Source organism: Taudactylus pleione, unplaced genomic scaffold, assembly GCF_031769625.1.
Source record: "Taudactylus pleione unplaced genomic scaffold, aTauple2 ptg000186l, whole genome shotgun sequence".
In the NCBI taxonomy this organism is placed as follows: domain Eukaryota; kingdom Metazoa; phylum Chordata; class Amphibia; order Anura; family Myobatrachidae; genus Taudactylus; species Taudactylus pleione.
This window is the reverse complement of record NW_028284588.1, coordinates 4,340,988-4,359,487: the sequence shown is the minus strand read 5'-3', so window position 1 is coordinate 4,359,487 and position 18,500 is coordinate 4,340,988. Positions and strand designations below refer to the sequence as shown.

Below are 18,500 nucleotides of genomic sequence, written 5' to 3'. Positions count from 1 at the left end.
CACCTCTGTGAACTTATCCGAGTTTCTTTTGCTAGGAGCTGAAAATTTGCTGATGTCAGAAAAAAAAGTGGGTTAAAGCAGATCTGTGCACATTGTAAATTGTAATAACACCTTTCATTACTACAATTTCCATCTCTACCGTGAGGACACTATAAAGTCAGAATGCAGTTGGGTTTTAGAGTCAGCTTATACTGTACCCACTAGGGGAACATATATAGTATAGTAATTGTTATGTATTCTATAGGGAAGTGCTTTGGTTTTGGATCTGTATCTCCTTCGTGTTTTGGATCTGGATTTGGTTTTGCCAAAAACGCCCTTGCGTGTTTTAGTTTTGTTTTGGATCTTTTGTTTAAAAAATGTATAAAAACTTCTAAAATCACATAATTTGGGCTTTTTTTGTTCCTACAGTACTATAAACCTCAATAACATTAAATTCCACTTGTTTCCAGTCAATTTTAACCACCTCACAGCTCACAATATTGTTTTCATCCAGTTTGCACCAAGCTAGCTGGCTGACTAAGCTAAATGGCAGCAGTGGGCGGCACAAAAACGTGGCAGTTCAACTTCCAACATGGCACATAAGGAAACATGTTTTCATTAATCAACAGGCCTGAGGAAGATGGAGTATGTATGTAGTTGAAGGAAGGGAAATGAAGGGTTGATTGGTAGAAAATGTAATAAAATTTTTTGATTCCCAAGCAAATTTATAAGCGAGGAGGTGAACAATATGTCCCATGTTTTGCCCACAAAATCAACTTGGTGGTTCAGAATATTTTTTTTAAATTAAAGGGGCATGCAGGAGATGCTGTCTGTGGCCATAAAGTTTTCTGGACATTTTTGGCATTCAGCAACTGCATGTCAAAGATTACAGCAGCTGTGGCTGTTCAACTTTCAATATGGCACATCAGGAAACAAATGTTTTTATTATTCAAGAGGCCTGAGGGAGATTTGATTAGTAGTAAATTTAATTAAATTTTTGGATTCCGAAGCAAATTTATGAGGGAGGAGGGGAGGAATTTACAAAAAATATTTAAATCATTCACATCAGTCCTTGCCCTAGAAGAATCCTTGAGCGCTATGCCTGCTGCTGCTGGCAGTGGATTTTCATCCTAGAAGGGGGCCAGTAAAGACTACTAGTAGTACTTCAAAAAAAATTAACTGTTAAACAATCCTTTGCAAGGGGGAGCAAGTATGACAGCAGTCACCTAGTTGCACAGCGGATCACTGACGCCATAACATCTATGCTGGTATTAGATGTGCGCCCAATATCCGACAATAATGCAGTGGATTTTAGACAATTAATTGAGGTCCTGTGTCCCCGCTACCAAATCCCATCTAGATTACACTTCACTAGAAAAGCAATTCCCAACCTGGCAGCAGCCCCTTGATGAACAGCACAGCACCCGTTTATGGACAAAGCACCCCTGCGGAGTGCAGACAGACCACCTGCAGAGTCACAAATACATGGATGTTAAACTGCGGTCTTGCCTGCAGTGTCACCGAACAATACTAGCGTAGCTACTAGCTACAGTATCACACACAAAAAAAATCAACACATCATTTTTTTTGTGGAATGATTTTATTTTCATTTTATTTTGTTAACACTGGGGAAGAGCCCCCCCGGACGAGGAAACAGCCCCTTGATGAACAACACAGCACCCCTTTATGGACAACAAAGCACCCCTGCAGAGCAGGGGAGTGCGGACAGACCACCAGCAGAGTCAAAATTATGTGGATGATATGTTATGTGGCTGGCAGTGACACCGAACAATAATAGCATAGCTACTAGCTACAGTTTCTTCTGTGGAATGATAATTTTAACTTTTATTTTTAAACACTGGGGAAGAGCACCCCTAGATTGACAGAGCACCCCCGGACAACACAGCATCCCTTTATGTACTGCAGCCCTAGCCCCTTGATGGACAAGACAACACAGCAGCACTCCTTTATGTACTGCATCCCCAGCCCGACAATACTGAACCCTTGAATGAACAACAGCAGCACAGACCCCCCAGCCCAACAACACTGCACCCTTGAACAACAGCAGCACATACCCCAGCCCAAAAACACTGCATTCTTGAACAACAGCAGCACAGACCCTGAGCTCAACAACACTGCACCCTTGAACAACAGCGCACATTCTCTACAGCCGGAGTGAAAATGGTGCCGATCACCGGGACCTTTATAGAATCCAAAACGCGTGAGAATCCTACAGTGGGAGAATGACGTTTTGCCTTGTTTTCGGATCCGAATCAGGCGGGAAAACCTGAGCCGGTCTTGGATCCGACTCAGAATTGCAATGTTCGGGTGGGTCCGGTTCTCGGAGAACCGGACCCGCTTATCTCTAGTATTCTACAATCTCCATATGATTTCTCATATACTATTGTTGCAGTCGCGTAAAAAAACATCCCTTCGTGTTCTGCCAGCTCCCATGTGACTCAGCTTGCGCTGAGCATCTTTTTCGCTTCTTATTCAACCAAAAATTTGTCTTAGTAGCAAATGGATGCATCAATAAGCTTCACAGACTGCACTCATTCATTTAATATGCAACATTTTTATATCTGTGTGTGACTGAGTCTGAATCTGTACAGATGTGTCCACATACATCTATCCTCCGTGTGCTACAAGTTGTTACACATAACACGTGAGAACAGTGTGACTCGGTGGCACTGAGCATCTTATTTGCACAGTGATGTGAATAGTTAGCACAAGCTGCTACAGCTGATTAAAATGATATGCAGCATGCCTATATACTGTATGCAACTGCGAGTGTATCTGTATGAAAAATGCTATGTTACAGTGTCAGTGGCTGTGACACTGTAACATAGCATTTCGCATGCAGATAAACCCGCAGTTGCACACAGAGCATAGGCATGCTACATATCATTTTAATCAGCAGAAGCTGCTTGTGCTAACTATTCACATCACTGTGCAAATAAGATGCATATGAAGGTAAAAAGTCGTACAAAAAGATGCTCGGCGCTACCAAGTCACACCACGGCATGGCGCGACTAGAAGGGCTGTTTAAAGCACAAGGAGGATAGACGTATATGGACACATCTGAACACGATGTCTCAAGATGCAGTCGGCACAGCTTTTTTGTTTTCATGCCAAGTGAAAAATGATATATAGACAATCTTTATTTAGTTTAAAATAATAGGAGATCCGTGGTCATAAAACCACAAAGAAGCAGGCTGAGTTTTTCTGTATAGGGCATGGAATACTCTTTTTCAGGGCCTAAAGTTACTAAGGTAGCAGCTACTCAGTGGTCCAGCAGATGTGGGGCCATGTGTAGCTGCCACCTGTGGTTCTCTGGGATCTGCTCATAAACACAGTTATCCAACCTTTCCGTTGCACAAAAATAAAAAGAGGTCACTAATATTTTCTGTATCACTTGGACAAGAACACAAGGGGCGTATCTACAATAGATATTTGTAGGCCCCATAGCAAAAGTTAGTAAGGGACCCCATGTACCACCCAGTGGTAAAAAATGTTTATAACACATGCATCATTGACAGGGAAGTTGTGCCCCCTCAACTCAGAACCCCATTTCATCTGCACCCCCTGCACCTATGAGTTCTGTATTGATATGAAACCCATTTTGTAGAGAAAACAATTTCAAATCCTGACTCCTATTAAAATTGTTCTTTTATTCATATACTATCCAGAGTACTAGTCAAATAACACTATATAATATGTCTGGAAGTAGTAAATAAAATAAATCAAATTATTTGTAATGCAAACATTATTAAAGTTTTTTTTTATATGTCAGATGTCAATTAATAGTTCTGTGACAAGTGTTTTTATATAGGTCATGGAACCATGAGGTGACCCCTAATATCTATATAATAATTGTGCACGGCCTATCCCGAGTCGGACATGTGCAGTGGGAGCCGAGGTAGGCAGCAAAATAGTCACAAAAATATCCACATCAAACTGCTAATTTTAAATTTTAGTTGCCATGCACAGCAGCTCACAATCATTCTACAATCATTGCAATAAATACACAGTAACTTCATTACCCCAAGATAACTGTGGGGCTGTTCATCATCATCACTGCAAGTTTAGTATTGCTCCTGTGTGAGGACAGCTGCTCAAAAAAGTTTACACATGTGCACTACCACAGGGCACACAGTGCCATTGTAAGGAGCGGGGCTCCAGGAAGCAACGCCATATGAATATGGTATTGGTTCCTGCAAGCAAATTCTGAAAACTTTCAGTTTTTGGAGTTTGCAGAAAACTGGTGGCCCCTAATAATGAATGGGCCCGTTACAGAAAACATACATTAATTAGCGTTTCCACATTTGTAACAAGCTCATAAAGTATAATGAATAGGCTTCGTTGTAACTTGTCACACTAATATTTGCATCACTTGGTTCCGATGTGATAGCTCTGTGCTCCTGGACAACTGAGCCCATGATATAGCTATGAACCCTAATTTTATGATCTGCTGCTGGGAGTATGTAAAAAAACAATTAAAGACCAACAATTAAATAATAGTACACAATGTGTAAGAAACAATAGTTCACAATAATCTTAGAGGATAGAATTAAAAAGAAAATTGTGCATCTTTCTTTGTCTGAGTACATGACCTTCAACAACTCAAATATGCATAATTCTACCAAAAATGCAAAGTAATGTTTCTCATACAATTTAAACACCTGTAAATGGTGTATGTAGTAATTCAAACAGTACATGTATATGGAAATGCTGTCAAAGCAGTGTCAAACATATTGAAGTGACATTTATTAAAGTAAGCTGATTTGACTTAATTACCTGTGATGATTTACACACAACCACTAGGACTATATTTTCCAATGTCAAACATAATTCACCAATTTTATGAAGTTGCTAGAACTAAGAGTACAGTTCCTGTATATATAAAAAAATATAGCAAATTTTGCAAAAGGACTCAAATGCTTTTTGCCTAGAGTAGGTTTGAAAATATATGTGATATTTTAAGCTGCCTGATAGGTTGTATAAAACAGTGAACTTATATCTTTAAAATTCCATTATAGTGTAACTTAATATTGGTACACACTAGACAATATGTCGCTCGATCCGGCGGATTGGGTCGATATATCGTCCATATTAGAAAGTGTGAACCCACTATGAGCGACCAAATGTGCTCCTGAGGAGTCAATCATCGCGTCGAAAAATCAAGCCTACATGCTGCTCAATCTGTCAATTTGAAGAACGACTCCATGCATGTGGAGGTGGCTGGTGAGCGAAATATAGTGTGGTTGTTCACCAGATCGTGCAGCATCAAATGACTGTTTGCCGTTCAATGCATTGTGCATTGGCCGGGTACACACATCGTCTAGTGTGTACCCGACATAAGTGTCAAAACACAGGATATTGTTTCTTTAATGACAAGCTGGAAGCATTGGTCCTGGGAAGACATTGCACATTTTTGTTCTATAGCGTGCTTGGGAGAGGATTAGTTAATGAGTGTAAAAAAACCAGTAGAATATTTTAGCTGTGGTCATTAATAATATAATATTTTAAACTAGTAATTTAGCATTTTCTGATTGAAAAATTGTTTGGCCTCTGGATTATCTTCCTTGCCCCATCCCTAGCATTGTGTTCAGGGCCGTGGGGAGGGTGGTGCGGCTGGTGCCTCCGCACAGGGCGGAAGCCTCTAAGGTCACCGGCCGCAAACTGTATGGCTCCGGAGGTCTGTAGAGAGACCTCCTGCTGTGCTGCTTGGTGCTCACAGAGTAACACTGAAGAGGATCCCCACCCTCCACCTACCCCTTGGTGGAAAAAGGTAAGTGCTCAGGGGGAGGAGGAGAGGGGGGGAGTGCGAGGGCGGCAGTGCAGCACAGGGCGCACTGCCATCCTGATACGGCGCTGACTGTGTCTAAAACGCCTATCCCCCTGCATTTTATATGCTATTGCATGTAGGGCTTTGTATGCTCATACCTCCCTACTGTCCATATTTCAGCAGGAGAAGACTTGCTTTTTCTGCACTGTCTCACCCGAGCAATAGGCAGGTGGGAGGTTGGAGGCACACTCTGACACAGCTGCTCAGCTTAGCAGAGCAGTGATGAATGGATGACGTGCGCATGACAAAAAAAGCAGTGTGGTTCATAGATACTGTATTTCCCATGGGGCCATGCCCCCTTGTAACTAAACCACGCCAATGCGTGCATTTGTCCCGACCTCCCCCTCACAAATGTGGGGTGGTATGCCTATTGTACTTGTCTGCACCACTGTGTGTCTTTCTATAACAAACATTTTTTACAGTGCCTTGGAACAGACTGACACTACATAACTTAAATATAATGTGGGTCATTTACAAGCACAAAGCTCTTTTAGTTATTACCTCATGATGAACCCTAATCTGCCCATTTAAAAAATACAATCTTCTGCAGGAAATGCCTTTTGGGAAAAGAGGAAAAACATCCTTTGCTGGTCTTATCTCTTTAGGACAATTTCTTTCAGTAGTTTTAACTTATACTTGTTTTTACCCCATACGATAAAAAAAACTAATTAGGAACTAAAACAACATAAAATAAAAATATGACTACTTGACACAGAAATAAAAATTTAGATAGGCCTTAAAATAAATGGTCTGTTAAAACATTGAATATTTTAAGTATGTGCATAAGGAATACAACCTATTAGTACAGGAAACAATCAATACTTCTGCTGACTTCAATGACAAAGCACTTAGTCACCATCGCATACCTCCCAACATGTAAAAATAGTAAATGGGGACACAGGTGCATGGCTAGAGCACACTTGTGAGATTTCTGTATCATAGTGGGTATGGCTAATAATAATAATAATAATAATAATAATATAATAGTGTTATCTATATAGCGCTTTTCTCCTAAAGGACTCAAAGTGCTTTACATTTGCATTTACAGTACAAAATACAAAACAAGCTTAACAAGGGACATTAGTGAAATGCTTGGATGAATAGGTGAGTCTTGAGTCTGTTGAGTCTGGCTATGCCCCAGTTGGCCTGCTTAGCGCTTCTGAAGTGTTAAGCCATTCCCATCTGCCCACTCCTCATTGGCATATCTATAATGGGTGCAGGGTGTGTGGTGCACGAGTGTCCCTGGATCCAAAGGGGCCACACCACACACCCTGCACCTATATATTCTACATTTCCCTCTGGAGTCCCATATCGGCAATGCACAAATCACTTGGACATTTGCACATTCGCAGTAGAGAAATCACTGTCAACATGACTCTCGTGCCATGATCCTGGAGATGAGCGCATGCGCAGGAAACTCTGGCACAGTGCCAAAGTCTACTTGCTTATGTCACCTGAGAGAGAAGAGGAGGCCCACACAAAGACTGAACATGGACCCTTCCTCTCTTAAGCCACCCCTGCCTCTACTCTTTCCGAAACACCATTAAACACAAGTGCTGATAGGTATATACTAAATATAACATGATTTGTAATTTTGGGAACCAATAACAAATTTGCAATCACAGTTTCAAAACAATGAACACAGTATAGTGAAAGCAATTTTGACTTTAATGCAGACTACAAAGAGTAAATCACTGTGCTACATTTTGTAGATAATGATAGAGAATTGACAATGCCAAGTTGTACACATCTATTCTAAATCTACAAAATAGTGAGGGGAGGGGCAAACTACAGTAAAAAAAAGTTAGATTTATTCTGCTCGCAGACATCAAAGGTCTTTTATGAATTTAGAAAAATGGGCCGAAGTGCAACAATTCTTTAAAAAATCCAGATGTGATAACTCTGACCGTATATCACTTCACTGTACTTTTATTAGTGCCTGTGGCTCTTAAGTGTTGTTGAACCACAATGCACAGATTGCCCTGTTAGAGAGGGTAATCTGGAACTTCTAGTTCCGTAATAACTGCAAAGAAACAGGTTACACTGAAACCAGCCAGATAATACTGTACACCTAAAGTCACCTTAAGAGATGGGCCTCTAATCATGAACAATGGACCAGTGCTGTGTGCTTATCCCCAGGGTAGAACCACACAATGTTGCCTATATGCTGCCCTCCTTGTAATCTTTTATGTCCTATTTGGTCTGGTCACCCCCCCATCCATGATTGGATATGCTTGTTGAGTGGTAACGCAGACACACTATTTTGTGGGACCCTACCATTACATTTCATCCAGTGGACACTACCGACCCCAGCACAGCCACTGTTGCTGGTCTTTCTTCACTTCAGTGTGTAACCACTTGCTGGCCATGGACCCCCTATTACAGTTCAGTACTAAGGGAAGGGGGGTGTTGTGGCATTCACTTGCACCAAGTGTCTCTGCTCACAGATTCTATTTGGATGCCCAAAAAGTTTGAGGTTGGCAAGTGGCTGTGATTGGTAGTTGGCAAAAACGTTCAATGGATTTTTTTATTTTATTTATTATGTATTTTTTACAAGGAATACATTGTGAAAAACATCTTATTATCAAGCATTTCCTGTATATTCAAGGTTCATTTTATATGATAAAGTACACTTAGAAATTAATAGAAATTAAGCTATACAATGTAATACACAAGTTAAAAACAGCTCCATTGCATACCTTCCTATTCTCCCGGAACCAAGGAAGACTTACGAATCTTGGGAAGAGTACGCAATTTCCCGTCCAGTGCCACTCACTTCACTTGGGCAGTTTAATGACACTAAGAGTGCTGCACTCCATCATTGTGGCCCCACCCCCTGATTTAAATATCAGTAATTGTGTCATGGTATTGTCAGGGGTGGGGTCATGATAATGCAATCTCGGTGCCATGCTCCCTGCACTGCCCACTTGCCTGTGCCATGCCCACATGACACCCGCTATGCTGCGACACCTCCTTACTTTTTCTCTCATAAGTTATTAAGGACATGGAAGACATGCAAACAAGCAGTAATCATCTTCCCACAACCACAAAATAACTAAAAATATGTTATGGCAGTGGAAAATTATGGCAATTGTGCCAAGGAGTGTCATCACACCAAGAAGATCCACATAATACCATCTCAGCTCAGTTGCTGGTCCCAGAGAGTTAAATAGTCACAGCTAACAACTATCATTGCATTTGCCATCTCTATTCCTCATTTGTTTGTATCTGCTGCCTCTTTGATGACAGCTGCATTGAACATGGGGAACAACTGTCCTGGATCTATTTCAACCAGTAAGCGTGAAGAAAAACATTTAGCTACCCAGTTACACCAAACTGAAAGATAACTACAAGAGTGCCAGTGCAGCATTAAAGCAGTCATCTCCTCTAGAACCAGCATAGGGAGAACACTCAATTACCTCTATTATGATAAATGGTGAAGGTCAGTTATAAATGCCAACAGTTTGAAAGTTTCTACAGTGGTAGATTAAAGTTTCATGTCTCTTCCTTTTACTGTCTGTTCTCATTTCAACCATATTAAACCACCATTAGCTACTCAATATTACCAATGACAGCTTTTTCATTGTAGGCTGATAACTCTGCTGTCAGGTGTGGTATGAAATGTAGACATTCATTATGTCAACACCATAATGTCAACATGGTCTGAATGTTGACATTCAGGATGTTTAGATATTCATAATGTTGACATCTCAATGTTGGCACTGACATAGTGTCGACCTGTTCATTATGTTGACATTATGAATGCCAACAGTCCTATTTTAGCCTAACCCTAGTAGCAGCCTAACCCTAAACCTAATTGCAGCCCAATCCTAACCCTATTCTGTATGTACCTACTAAGATTAAGGGGGAGCTGTATCATACCCATTAAAGAGGACAGGTGGAGAAGTTGTACATAGCAACCAATCAGCTTCTAGCTTTCATTTATACAATACAGTCCATTCTAAATAATATATTAGCTAGAAGCTGATTGGTTGCTATGTAAAATAATGTCAAAATTACTTTTGTTTATTTAATTTATTTTCATGGTACAGTAGGTGGCAGGGAGGTCAGATGAGTGGCAAGCAAATGGGAAAATTATAAGCAAGAAGTGAAATTGTTTGTATAATATACTAGCATTGGGCAATACTATGGGGCATATTAAATTAGCTGCGGGATTTCACCCCCGGGTAATTGACAGGCTAAAGTCCCATGATGCAGGGTTTAGCTATTCAATTAAATAGCTATTTCACCGTGTCATTAGATCGGGACTCTCGCGCGAAAACACACTGATTCCGCGAGAACTGCGGAATCAGTGTGTAATAACCTCTTGCGCAAGGCTGAATAGGGCGGCCTCACGCTGATTTTACCTCGCACCTACATGAGGTGCAAGGTAAAGTCAAACGGTGGGGACTCGTGCACGGGGTCTCAGGGACACCCACGCATGGAATCCCCGCTAATTGAATCCCGTCCAGCGCGACAATTAGCTGCCGGGTTTAATTGAATATGCCCCTATGACTATAGCTGGAGTTTGATATTGATCTAGGATAGGGACATCAATGTGTACATTGTCATTGGTTGGCTACAGTATATTTATTTTCTCCCTTATGCAGAGTTGTACGTATCTCTTTGGCAAGGCCACCCCAATCCCTATGATGGGATTTATAGTCATCATTGTCAGTGCACATTTGCATCAGCCCTATCCCTAGTGAAAAGATGAGATCTGCATAGCTTGAAATTCCATTGACATGACCTAATTGAACATTAACTACATGAGAACGCCTTAGTTATGCTCAATTTGTCACAAATGGAGATTCACCTGAGATGCGTATGACTCTACATTTACCATAGTTCCATATTTATGGTCCTGGAACATATAGTACACTGGTGCTGATTCTGAGTTGTGAGTAAAGCAAAAAAAAGCAAGTAACTGTGCACCTTGGCAAATCTGTGTTACACTGCAGGTGGAGAAGATGGAAAATGTGCAGTGAGATTTAGATATGGGAGGGGTGTGTCCAAACTCAAATCTAACTTGCAGTGTAAAAATAATGCTGTCAAACATTTGTAGGCTACATACAAAAAGCAGCCAGTATTTACCCTACATGCAAACAAGTAAATGTATTTGCACCCCTTGCATTGCAACATGGTTTGTCCAGGTGCACAGTTACTGTACTTGCTTTATTTTTCTTTACTCTCAACTCAAAATCAGAATGGACTTCCATTCAGATCTGCATAAGTCTCATAGTATTTAGAAGGCTGCATTCATGATCTTCTATGTACAGATTGGCTTTGGGGCAATACTGCTTGTACTGCAGGCAGTGAGGGTAGTATTGAATATACTACTGACATTGGACAATACTATGTAAACTTCTGACATCAGCTAAATACTTTGTATACTGAAGTGTTTACAATAACAGTAATCTAAACTCTTTGCCATGTTCATGGAACCAGCTGTAACTGATCTGTGCTTTATGGAGTAGCACATTATTCTGCAGAAAATAACCACTAGTAATTGCGTAGAGTGTGGCCATAAAGGCAACAGTATGCAGGTAGGGTGTGATATTTATTCAAAGGCAGCAAAATTGCAAACTCAAAGAGAAAGATGTTTAGAATGGGTGTCAATACACTGTGCATTGTGCTTGCCCCGTAACTGTGCAAATGGGTTGGGTGTGAATTGAAGCAAGTGGCAAACTTGGAAAAAAGAGGCAGCACAGCATACATGGCCTAAGTGCCAATAAAGTGTAATTTTGTTTCTTCCTGTGTGTAAGTGTGTATAGGTGGAGCCATAGTTATAATAATGTGTCATCTCACCTTCTACCTACAGTATAATTGTTTTGTTGTTTATTGTTCCTAAAAAATTAGATGGATCAAATGGCTCAAGATAATCGGTGTGGTCCTAACTAAGCATGAATTTTAAGATAACAATAGCTCCAGTGCATGTGTGCAGAGGGTTAGATTTCTCTACCTGTGATTTAACGTGTAGCTACCTCCTCGATTGTCAGGTCATGATTAGTTGCAAATGCAACAGGATTGAAACTTTACATATTATTTACTTCTACTTTATTTGTATAAGCAATGGACGGCTCATTCACATACCATAGTGCTGCATTTAAAAGTAAGATATAACAAAATATTCTATATGCAGTGCATCACGTATTTGTAACCTGAATGCAGAAAATCATTTCCATTATACCAAAACTGCTTGGACTGAATACATTTTTAATGACTGGTGTATTATCAAGTTTACAATTCTTGTAATAATCTGTAAATGTAGTTTGCCTTTTGTCACATTCTGTATGTAGTATCTAAGGTTTAATACATCAATAGTAGTTAAAGTTAAATGTGACAACTGGTTAGTCCACTAGTCTTCAAAGTCATCTTTAGATGCACAGGATTAAGCAATTATTAATAATTAATAATATTATAGTATCTTAAACTATTATTAATCAAATGTTGAACATATGTTAAATACTAATGGAAGGTTATTGATTAGCCACGGGAATATTGTATAACATAACAAAGGTCATATTAATAATGTAAAATTGTCTTGTTTTTTTAAAATCATTTGCATATATAGTAGGTTTGGACTTGTGTTTTTATCTGGATTTCAATTAACTCATGTGAATTAAAATCCAACAGAAAAGCTTTTCCATGGAATGATAATGTTACCTCCCAATAATGTGCAAACATGGACATAAATGTCCCATTCCATAAAACAGCAATCATAATTTGCTCCAAAGGTACTGCTATACAACAGTGAGAATGATAGCAAAATCTCCATCTACATACTGTATAGGGCACTGACAGCTGTGCTGCCCGGGTGTTACAAGTCGAGGTCACTATTTGTCTCCCTCTGGTAGTTTACCTTCTAATGACGCTGTTGTTCCGGTTACCTCAGTTGCAAGGTGATCTGCATGCCTCAGGAGGTCACTTGTTATCCACAGCACGGCGTGATTGGTTTTTCCTCCTATTTGTACACGCTGGCCTGTTGCTGCCTCAGCTGACTATAGCGTTCCTGTAGGTTCTCTTGGCTCAGCTGCATGGTCAGCATTCTGTATCATCTTGTGATAGTGTATTCTGGTCCCCCAGTGGAATTACCTTGCTACCTGCTCTCAGCCTCTCAAACGGCTCCCTAGCCTCACCAGCAACTTCCGTGCTGCCACCAGCTCTCAGCCTATCCAATGGCTCCCTAGCCATACCAACAGCTTCCGTGCTGCCACCAGCTCTCAGCCTCTGCAATGGCTCCCTAGCCGCACCAGAAGCTTCCATGCAGCAACCGGCCATCAGCCTCTCCAACCCCTCCCTAGTGGCACCTGCATCTTCCGTGCTGCCACCAGCTCTAAGCCTCTACAAACGGCTCCCTAGCCACACCAGCAGCTTCCGTGCTGCCTCCAGCTCATCAGCCTCTGCAATGGCTCCCTAGCTGTACCAGCAGCTTCCGTGCTGCCACCGGCTCACCTGCCTTTCCAACAGCTCCCTAGCCACACCAGCAGCTTCCGTGCTGCCACTGTCTCTCAAAGCCGCAGTACACTAATTAGTACACAAACTTGTTTACCGTCTCTCAAAGCTGCAGTACACTAATTAGTACACAAACTTGAGTACCGGCTCTCAAAGCCGCAGTACACTAATTGGTACACAAACTAGTACATAGACTTGTGTACTGGCTCTCAAAGCCATAGTAAACTAATTGGTACACAAACCAGTACACAGACTTGTGTACCGGCTCTCAAAGCCGCAGTATACTAATTTGTACACAACTTTTTTGTACTGGCTCTCAAAGCCACACCATCATCTCTCAAAGCTGCATCATTTGGGTACCAACCTCTGCCACCGGGTAATGCCGCACCATCAGCACCCAAGCCACCACATCAGCACCTAAGCTGCACCATCAGCTCTCAAAGCCACACTACTGGTTTACCAATTTCTACCATCGGCTCTTGCCATACCATCAGCACACAAGCCACACCACTTGTGCTCCAATTGCTGCTATCAGCTCTTGCTGCACCACCAGCACCTAAGCCGCACCATCAGCTCACTAGTCATTCCATTTGTTCCCAAGCCATACCTCTAACTGTTTCTATTCTTGTTGTCCCACTCACCACTGGATCCCATTGTACCTTCATGTGAACCGCTATTACCCCAAGTATTAAAACCAGGCGGCCACCTAAGTACCGGTGAACATGTTGAGTTCTAAGGGAACAATGGGCAGTTGTTAGTGGTGGAAGACCTCGCTAACTGGGTTCTATGGGGTTCACATGGAGCAGACTTTGGCATTCATAACACCGGGAAAGCTATTCACCTGTGTGGACAGGGCCAACCCGATAGATACTCTGGCTATGCAGCTGCATAGAGCACTGAGCAGATGAGAACGCTTCATGCAGCAGTCATCCAGAGTCAGATGAGACAAAGCTCTGCATCACAGCCAGCATCAGATACACTGGGCAGCACCATGACACTGATGACCTGGGATCCAGTGGCTGCACACTAGCTAATCAGGAGGTGAGACTGCGTAATGAGTTGGGCTGATTCATGTCATTGGCTGGCTGTGAGTGGCAAGGAGGCAAGAGCAGAGCGATGATTGGCTCACTGATGCAGTGACAAAATTGGTGGGCAGACCAGATGCTGTGGATTTGGCTGATGTGTCTGCTGATGAGGGAGATAGGGGAGTGCAGGGCTGACAGGAGACAGGTGATTACACACTCCTTGGGGTGTGATATGTATTACCGCTGGCCGCATGGCCGGCGGTTCAATTCCCAACAGTGGCTGCCCGACAAAGGAGGAAATCCCGATCATCCTAAAGGTAAGTATTTACTAACCTAACCTAACCCCCCTAACCCTAACCCTCCTTAGGGGTGCCTAACCCTAACCTCCCCCCTGTGCCTAACCCTAACCCTCCCTCTAAGTGCCTAAACCTAACCCCCCCTACCACGCTGCCTAAACCTAAGTCCCCCGGGGAGGTGCTTAACCCTAACCTACCCCCGGGGGTGCCTAACCCTAACCCTTCCTCCCCCTAGCCTAACCCTAACCTACTGGGGGGGGTGCCTAACCCTCAGTCCCCCCCGGGTGCCCTAAACCTAACCCTCCCCCTTCTGCGGCTGTCCGCTGCGTCGCCCGGCATCCACTCGATCGGGATGCCGGGCGCTGGTCTCCAGACGTTGGGGCAAATGACAGGCATCTAGATTTAGATCCCTGTCATTCGTCCATAGTCGGGATAAAGCAGTCTGGAAGCCGGCGGTCGGCATTTAGACCGTCGGGTTCCAGACTACATCCCACTCCCGGCTCTAGCACCCCATTGTCTGACCCCCAGCCAAACCCCCTGTGCCAGCATCTCATATTCTGACACACCCAGAAATCGCTCCACCACCCCATTCTCTGATATGCCCAGCCATCTCTCCAGCACCCCATGCTCTGACACCCCCAGTCATCTCTCCAGCATGCACAAGGCTTTCACCTGTTTCAATTCAAATATATACTGGTACTGAATATTAATAAGCACATTTTTGCACCTAGGCCTATCATTCGCTAGTTCTGCCACTGTCATAACATACATTACTGAGCCCAAAACAAAGTGAAATAGTCCACTTATAGGTTGCACTAAGCCTCAGCACATGTTGGTGTTATACTCTGTATACAGTACCTAGTGGATAACTGAAAGCATGGCCATTTCAGACAAGGCAGCTCCTGTGACAGTGATGCAGATTTTAACTATTTATTTTCTTATAAACAGCTAGTTTTATCTATCAACATAAACTATAATTCTAGAGATGACAAAGCATTTAAAATGGGTCATTCAAATATGTACAAATTTATCTTATTGCATAATTTCTATAAAAAGTGTATTGATTCATATATTTTAGCACAGAAGAGGTATTTATAGAATTGCATATAAAATAATAACTCAAGATTTTCTATGAAATCTTGATAAATTTATTAATTAGGAATTTACATTTATATGTGCATATATGTATATGTATTCTATTCTTAGTATGTGCACTTGGGTGTATAAATGTGCTGTATGTGAATCTTATGATTATAATTAATTATCTTTATGATTCATTGTTAAGTGCTTGTTTTATTACAGATATTACTACTTAAATTGAAATTAATTTCTATCAATTAATGTACAATAAATTTGTTAAGGTAAGAAAGGAGGAAATACTTTTTGTTTGACTTTATTTATTTTTCAGCCAAGTCACCTGTGTCAAAGGGGTGTAGGTTTTTCCAGCACACAATCTACATTTTTTAAGGGGTTGCCTTGGAAATGGAATCAAGCTCCACGAAATGACTGCCATCTTCAGGCACTAGCTCAATCAACAGGGTCATCCCAAACATATTTAATAGAATAATGACAAGAATCTACTATTTGCCGGGAAAGCCAACACAATCCTTCCAACGCCTGTAAACTTTACTTACTGAATCATATCCAGTCACATAATGGTATTGTCCAAACAAAATAAGTATTAGTTCAATCAACTATGTTATCTTCCATATATACAGTATGTATAATTGATATATCACAAAAACAAAGAACACAATGAAGAATATATATATTTAGTGTGGTATGCATGGCAAGTATTGGTTCTGATCATAATTAAGCAGACTGTCTAAATTACATACACAGTTGTATACCCTTTTTTAAAACCTAATAACTGATCAATATTTAGTTTTCTAATCTTTGAGTTAATGTGGCTTAACTAAACTAATCTATCAATTCTCAAAGAAACCTTCTATGATACACTAGATAATTATGGCTCAGCCTCAGCAATGCTGATTAGTATTCGCTAGCTAGCAGCTATATAGTACTAGAGTGTCTTTCCCTTATGTGCAGTATAGAGACTGCATTGGTCAATCCAAATTATCATTAGCTTTTTTATTTTGGCCCCAACAAAACACCTACAGAACCATAATTTGACCATAATTTGAAATATCATTTCTATAAATGAATTTCTGCAAATGACATGATTAAAGCTTGAAATGAGAGACATTTTAATGTATCTGTTGCTCAGTCATCTGAACTTAATCTATTTCAAGGAATGGAGGAGGCATCTGGACTAAAAATATTAATCATTAATTTATACTGTTTAGTGTGGTTTACACAATATGAACGATTTAGAGATGCAATTGGTAAAACAAATAAATATAAAACATATTAGTACATTGGTCTAAGCCTCCAAAACCAAGCAAGAAAGGTGAGCATGCACCTATGCAGCATCATGGTGCTGGAAGCACATAGTGAAAGGCTGTGCTGCATTTCTGCATTCTCTCCATCATTACACCGACTCCCACTCATGGAATTGTGCCTTGTTGCTATGTTATGGTAAAATTACGCACAGCTCCATCAATCATGTTAAACATAGTGGCAGCTACCGACAAATGTTTAAATGTATAGAAATAAATATCTGACACCTTATTCCTATCACCCTATAGGTGTTACCAAGCAACTCTTATCTGCGCTAAGGCAAAGCTGGAGCATACCTTTGCAGCTCCAATGCACAGTGAAATGTAAGGTAAGATAGCCCTGCACGATCAGTACTGTAGGTGCACACCAAAAAGGACCTACACAATAGGCAGACGTGCATGATACTCATATCTAGTACAGGTAGTGGCACATGAGCAGGAACATGAAGGGGTAGTAGGTGAGCCTTACCGCGGTGTCATACAGCTTCAGGTCCAGGAAGTAGGGATGCAGCAGGGAGTCATTGTGGATCTGATCTATAGCCAGCCGCACAGCGGGCAGGATGCCCCTGCCAATATTTCCTTTCGCCACCGTCTCGCTAATCGGCATCAAACCCATGATAGACAACGAGGTCCCGTTTGTGGGCTGTTCGATCGTTGTCCCGCTTGATCCACCAACCAAACCAGGTCCCAATCCCAATCCTAGCACCAGCAGGAAGCATTGCGGAGGCAGCACTGGCATCTGTACGACAGGTCTGACGGAGCCTCCAGCAGCCTCAGCACCACCAGCAGCTCTTGCGGTATCAGCACCACGGACAGCGCAGCCTGATCGCCAGTGCCTCCTCGGGGACGGAGCCATTCCTATGTCTGACTGCAGGGGAGATGGAGCAGATCCGCCCTCTCACTCTCTTCTCATGTCAGGGAGAGAAAGGCAGAGGCTCCCCAAGCATAGGCGGGCCGGGGAGGGGAGATCACACACACGGCACACTGATGTGCAGGGCGCCCCGTAGACTCGCCACCTGATAGGGATGTAGGGGCGATGCGTAGCTGGATATCATTTAGATCTCCTGCATGCCATCTGCCTGCACATAAAGACACGGGGGAGACAACGTAAGTAACACATAGCAGGTGCCCAAAGGTTCCTCTTCCAAGAGACCTCTTCCTCCGCTTCCTATTTGTTTTCCTTCGAGGATCAGGGTCTCCCTCCTCCCTTCATACACACACCCCTGACAATCCTACTGTCAGTGGCACCTCCTCCTCCTTCACAGCTCCCAAATGTAACACCGCCACCACCAGTGCAAGCATCACAGGCATGGGCAGGGAGAGGTGTGCTGCTACTAATGCTGCTGCTGTTGATGCTGTTGGGAAGGCTACACGAAGGCTGCTGCTGGCACTGTTGGAATCTAGACACTGCTGTTTACAAGCACACACCAAGAGTACAGTTCTTAAGTATGACAGACCTGAGGAGCCCATGTACTGTGCATTCAAGTCCTATGCCGGC

The 18,500-nt window shown here is 42.1% G+C and overlaps 1 protein-coding gene across 2 annotated transcripts in view; it reads right to left on the bottom strand.

The window, feature by feature from the left end:
• The window catches only part of GABBR2 (gamma-aminobutyric acid type B receptor subunit 2), a 777,957-nt gene extending 759,976 nt beyond the window's left edge, over positions 1–17,981 (bottom strand). Inside the window, exon 1 of one of the 2 annotated variants that reach the window (XM_088476284.1) lies at positions 17,472–17,981. In XM_088476284.1, coding sequence (XP_088332410.1) covers positions 17,472–17,858 — 387 coding nt within the window. In that variant the 5' untranslated portion in view covers positions 17,859–17,981. The remainder of the gene's footprint in view (positions 1–17,471) is intronic. The other variant, XM_088476286.1, reaches the window with a different exon arrangement.
• Positions 17,982–18,500: the final 519 nt, after the last annotated feature.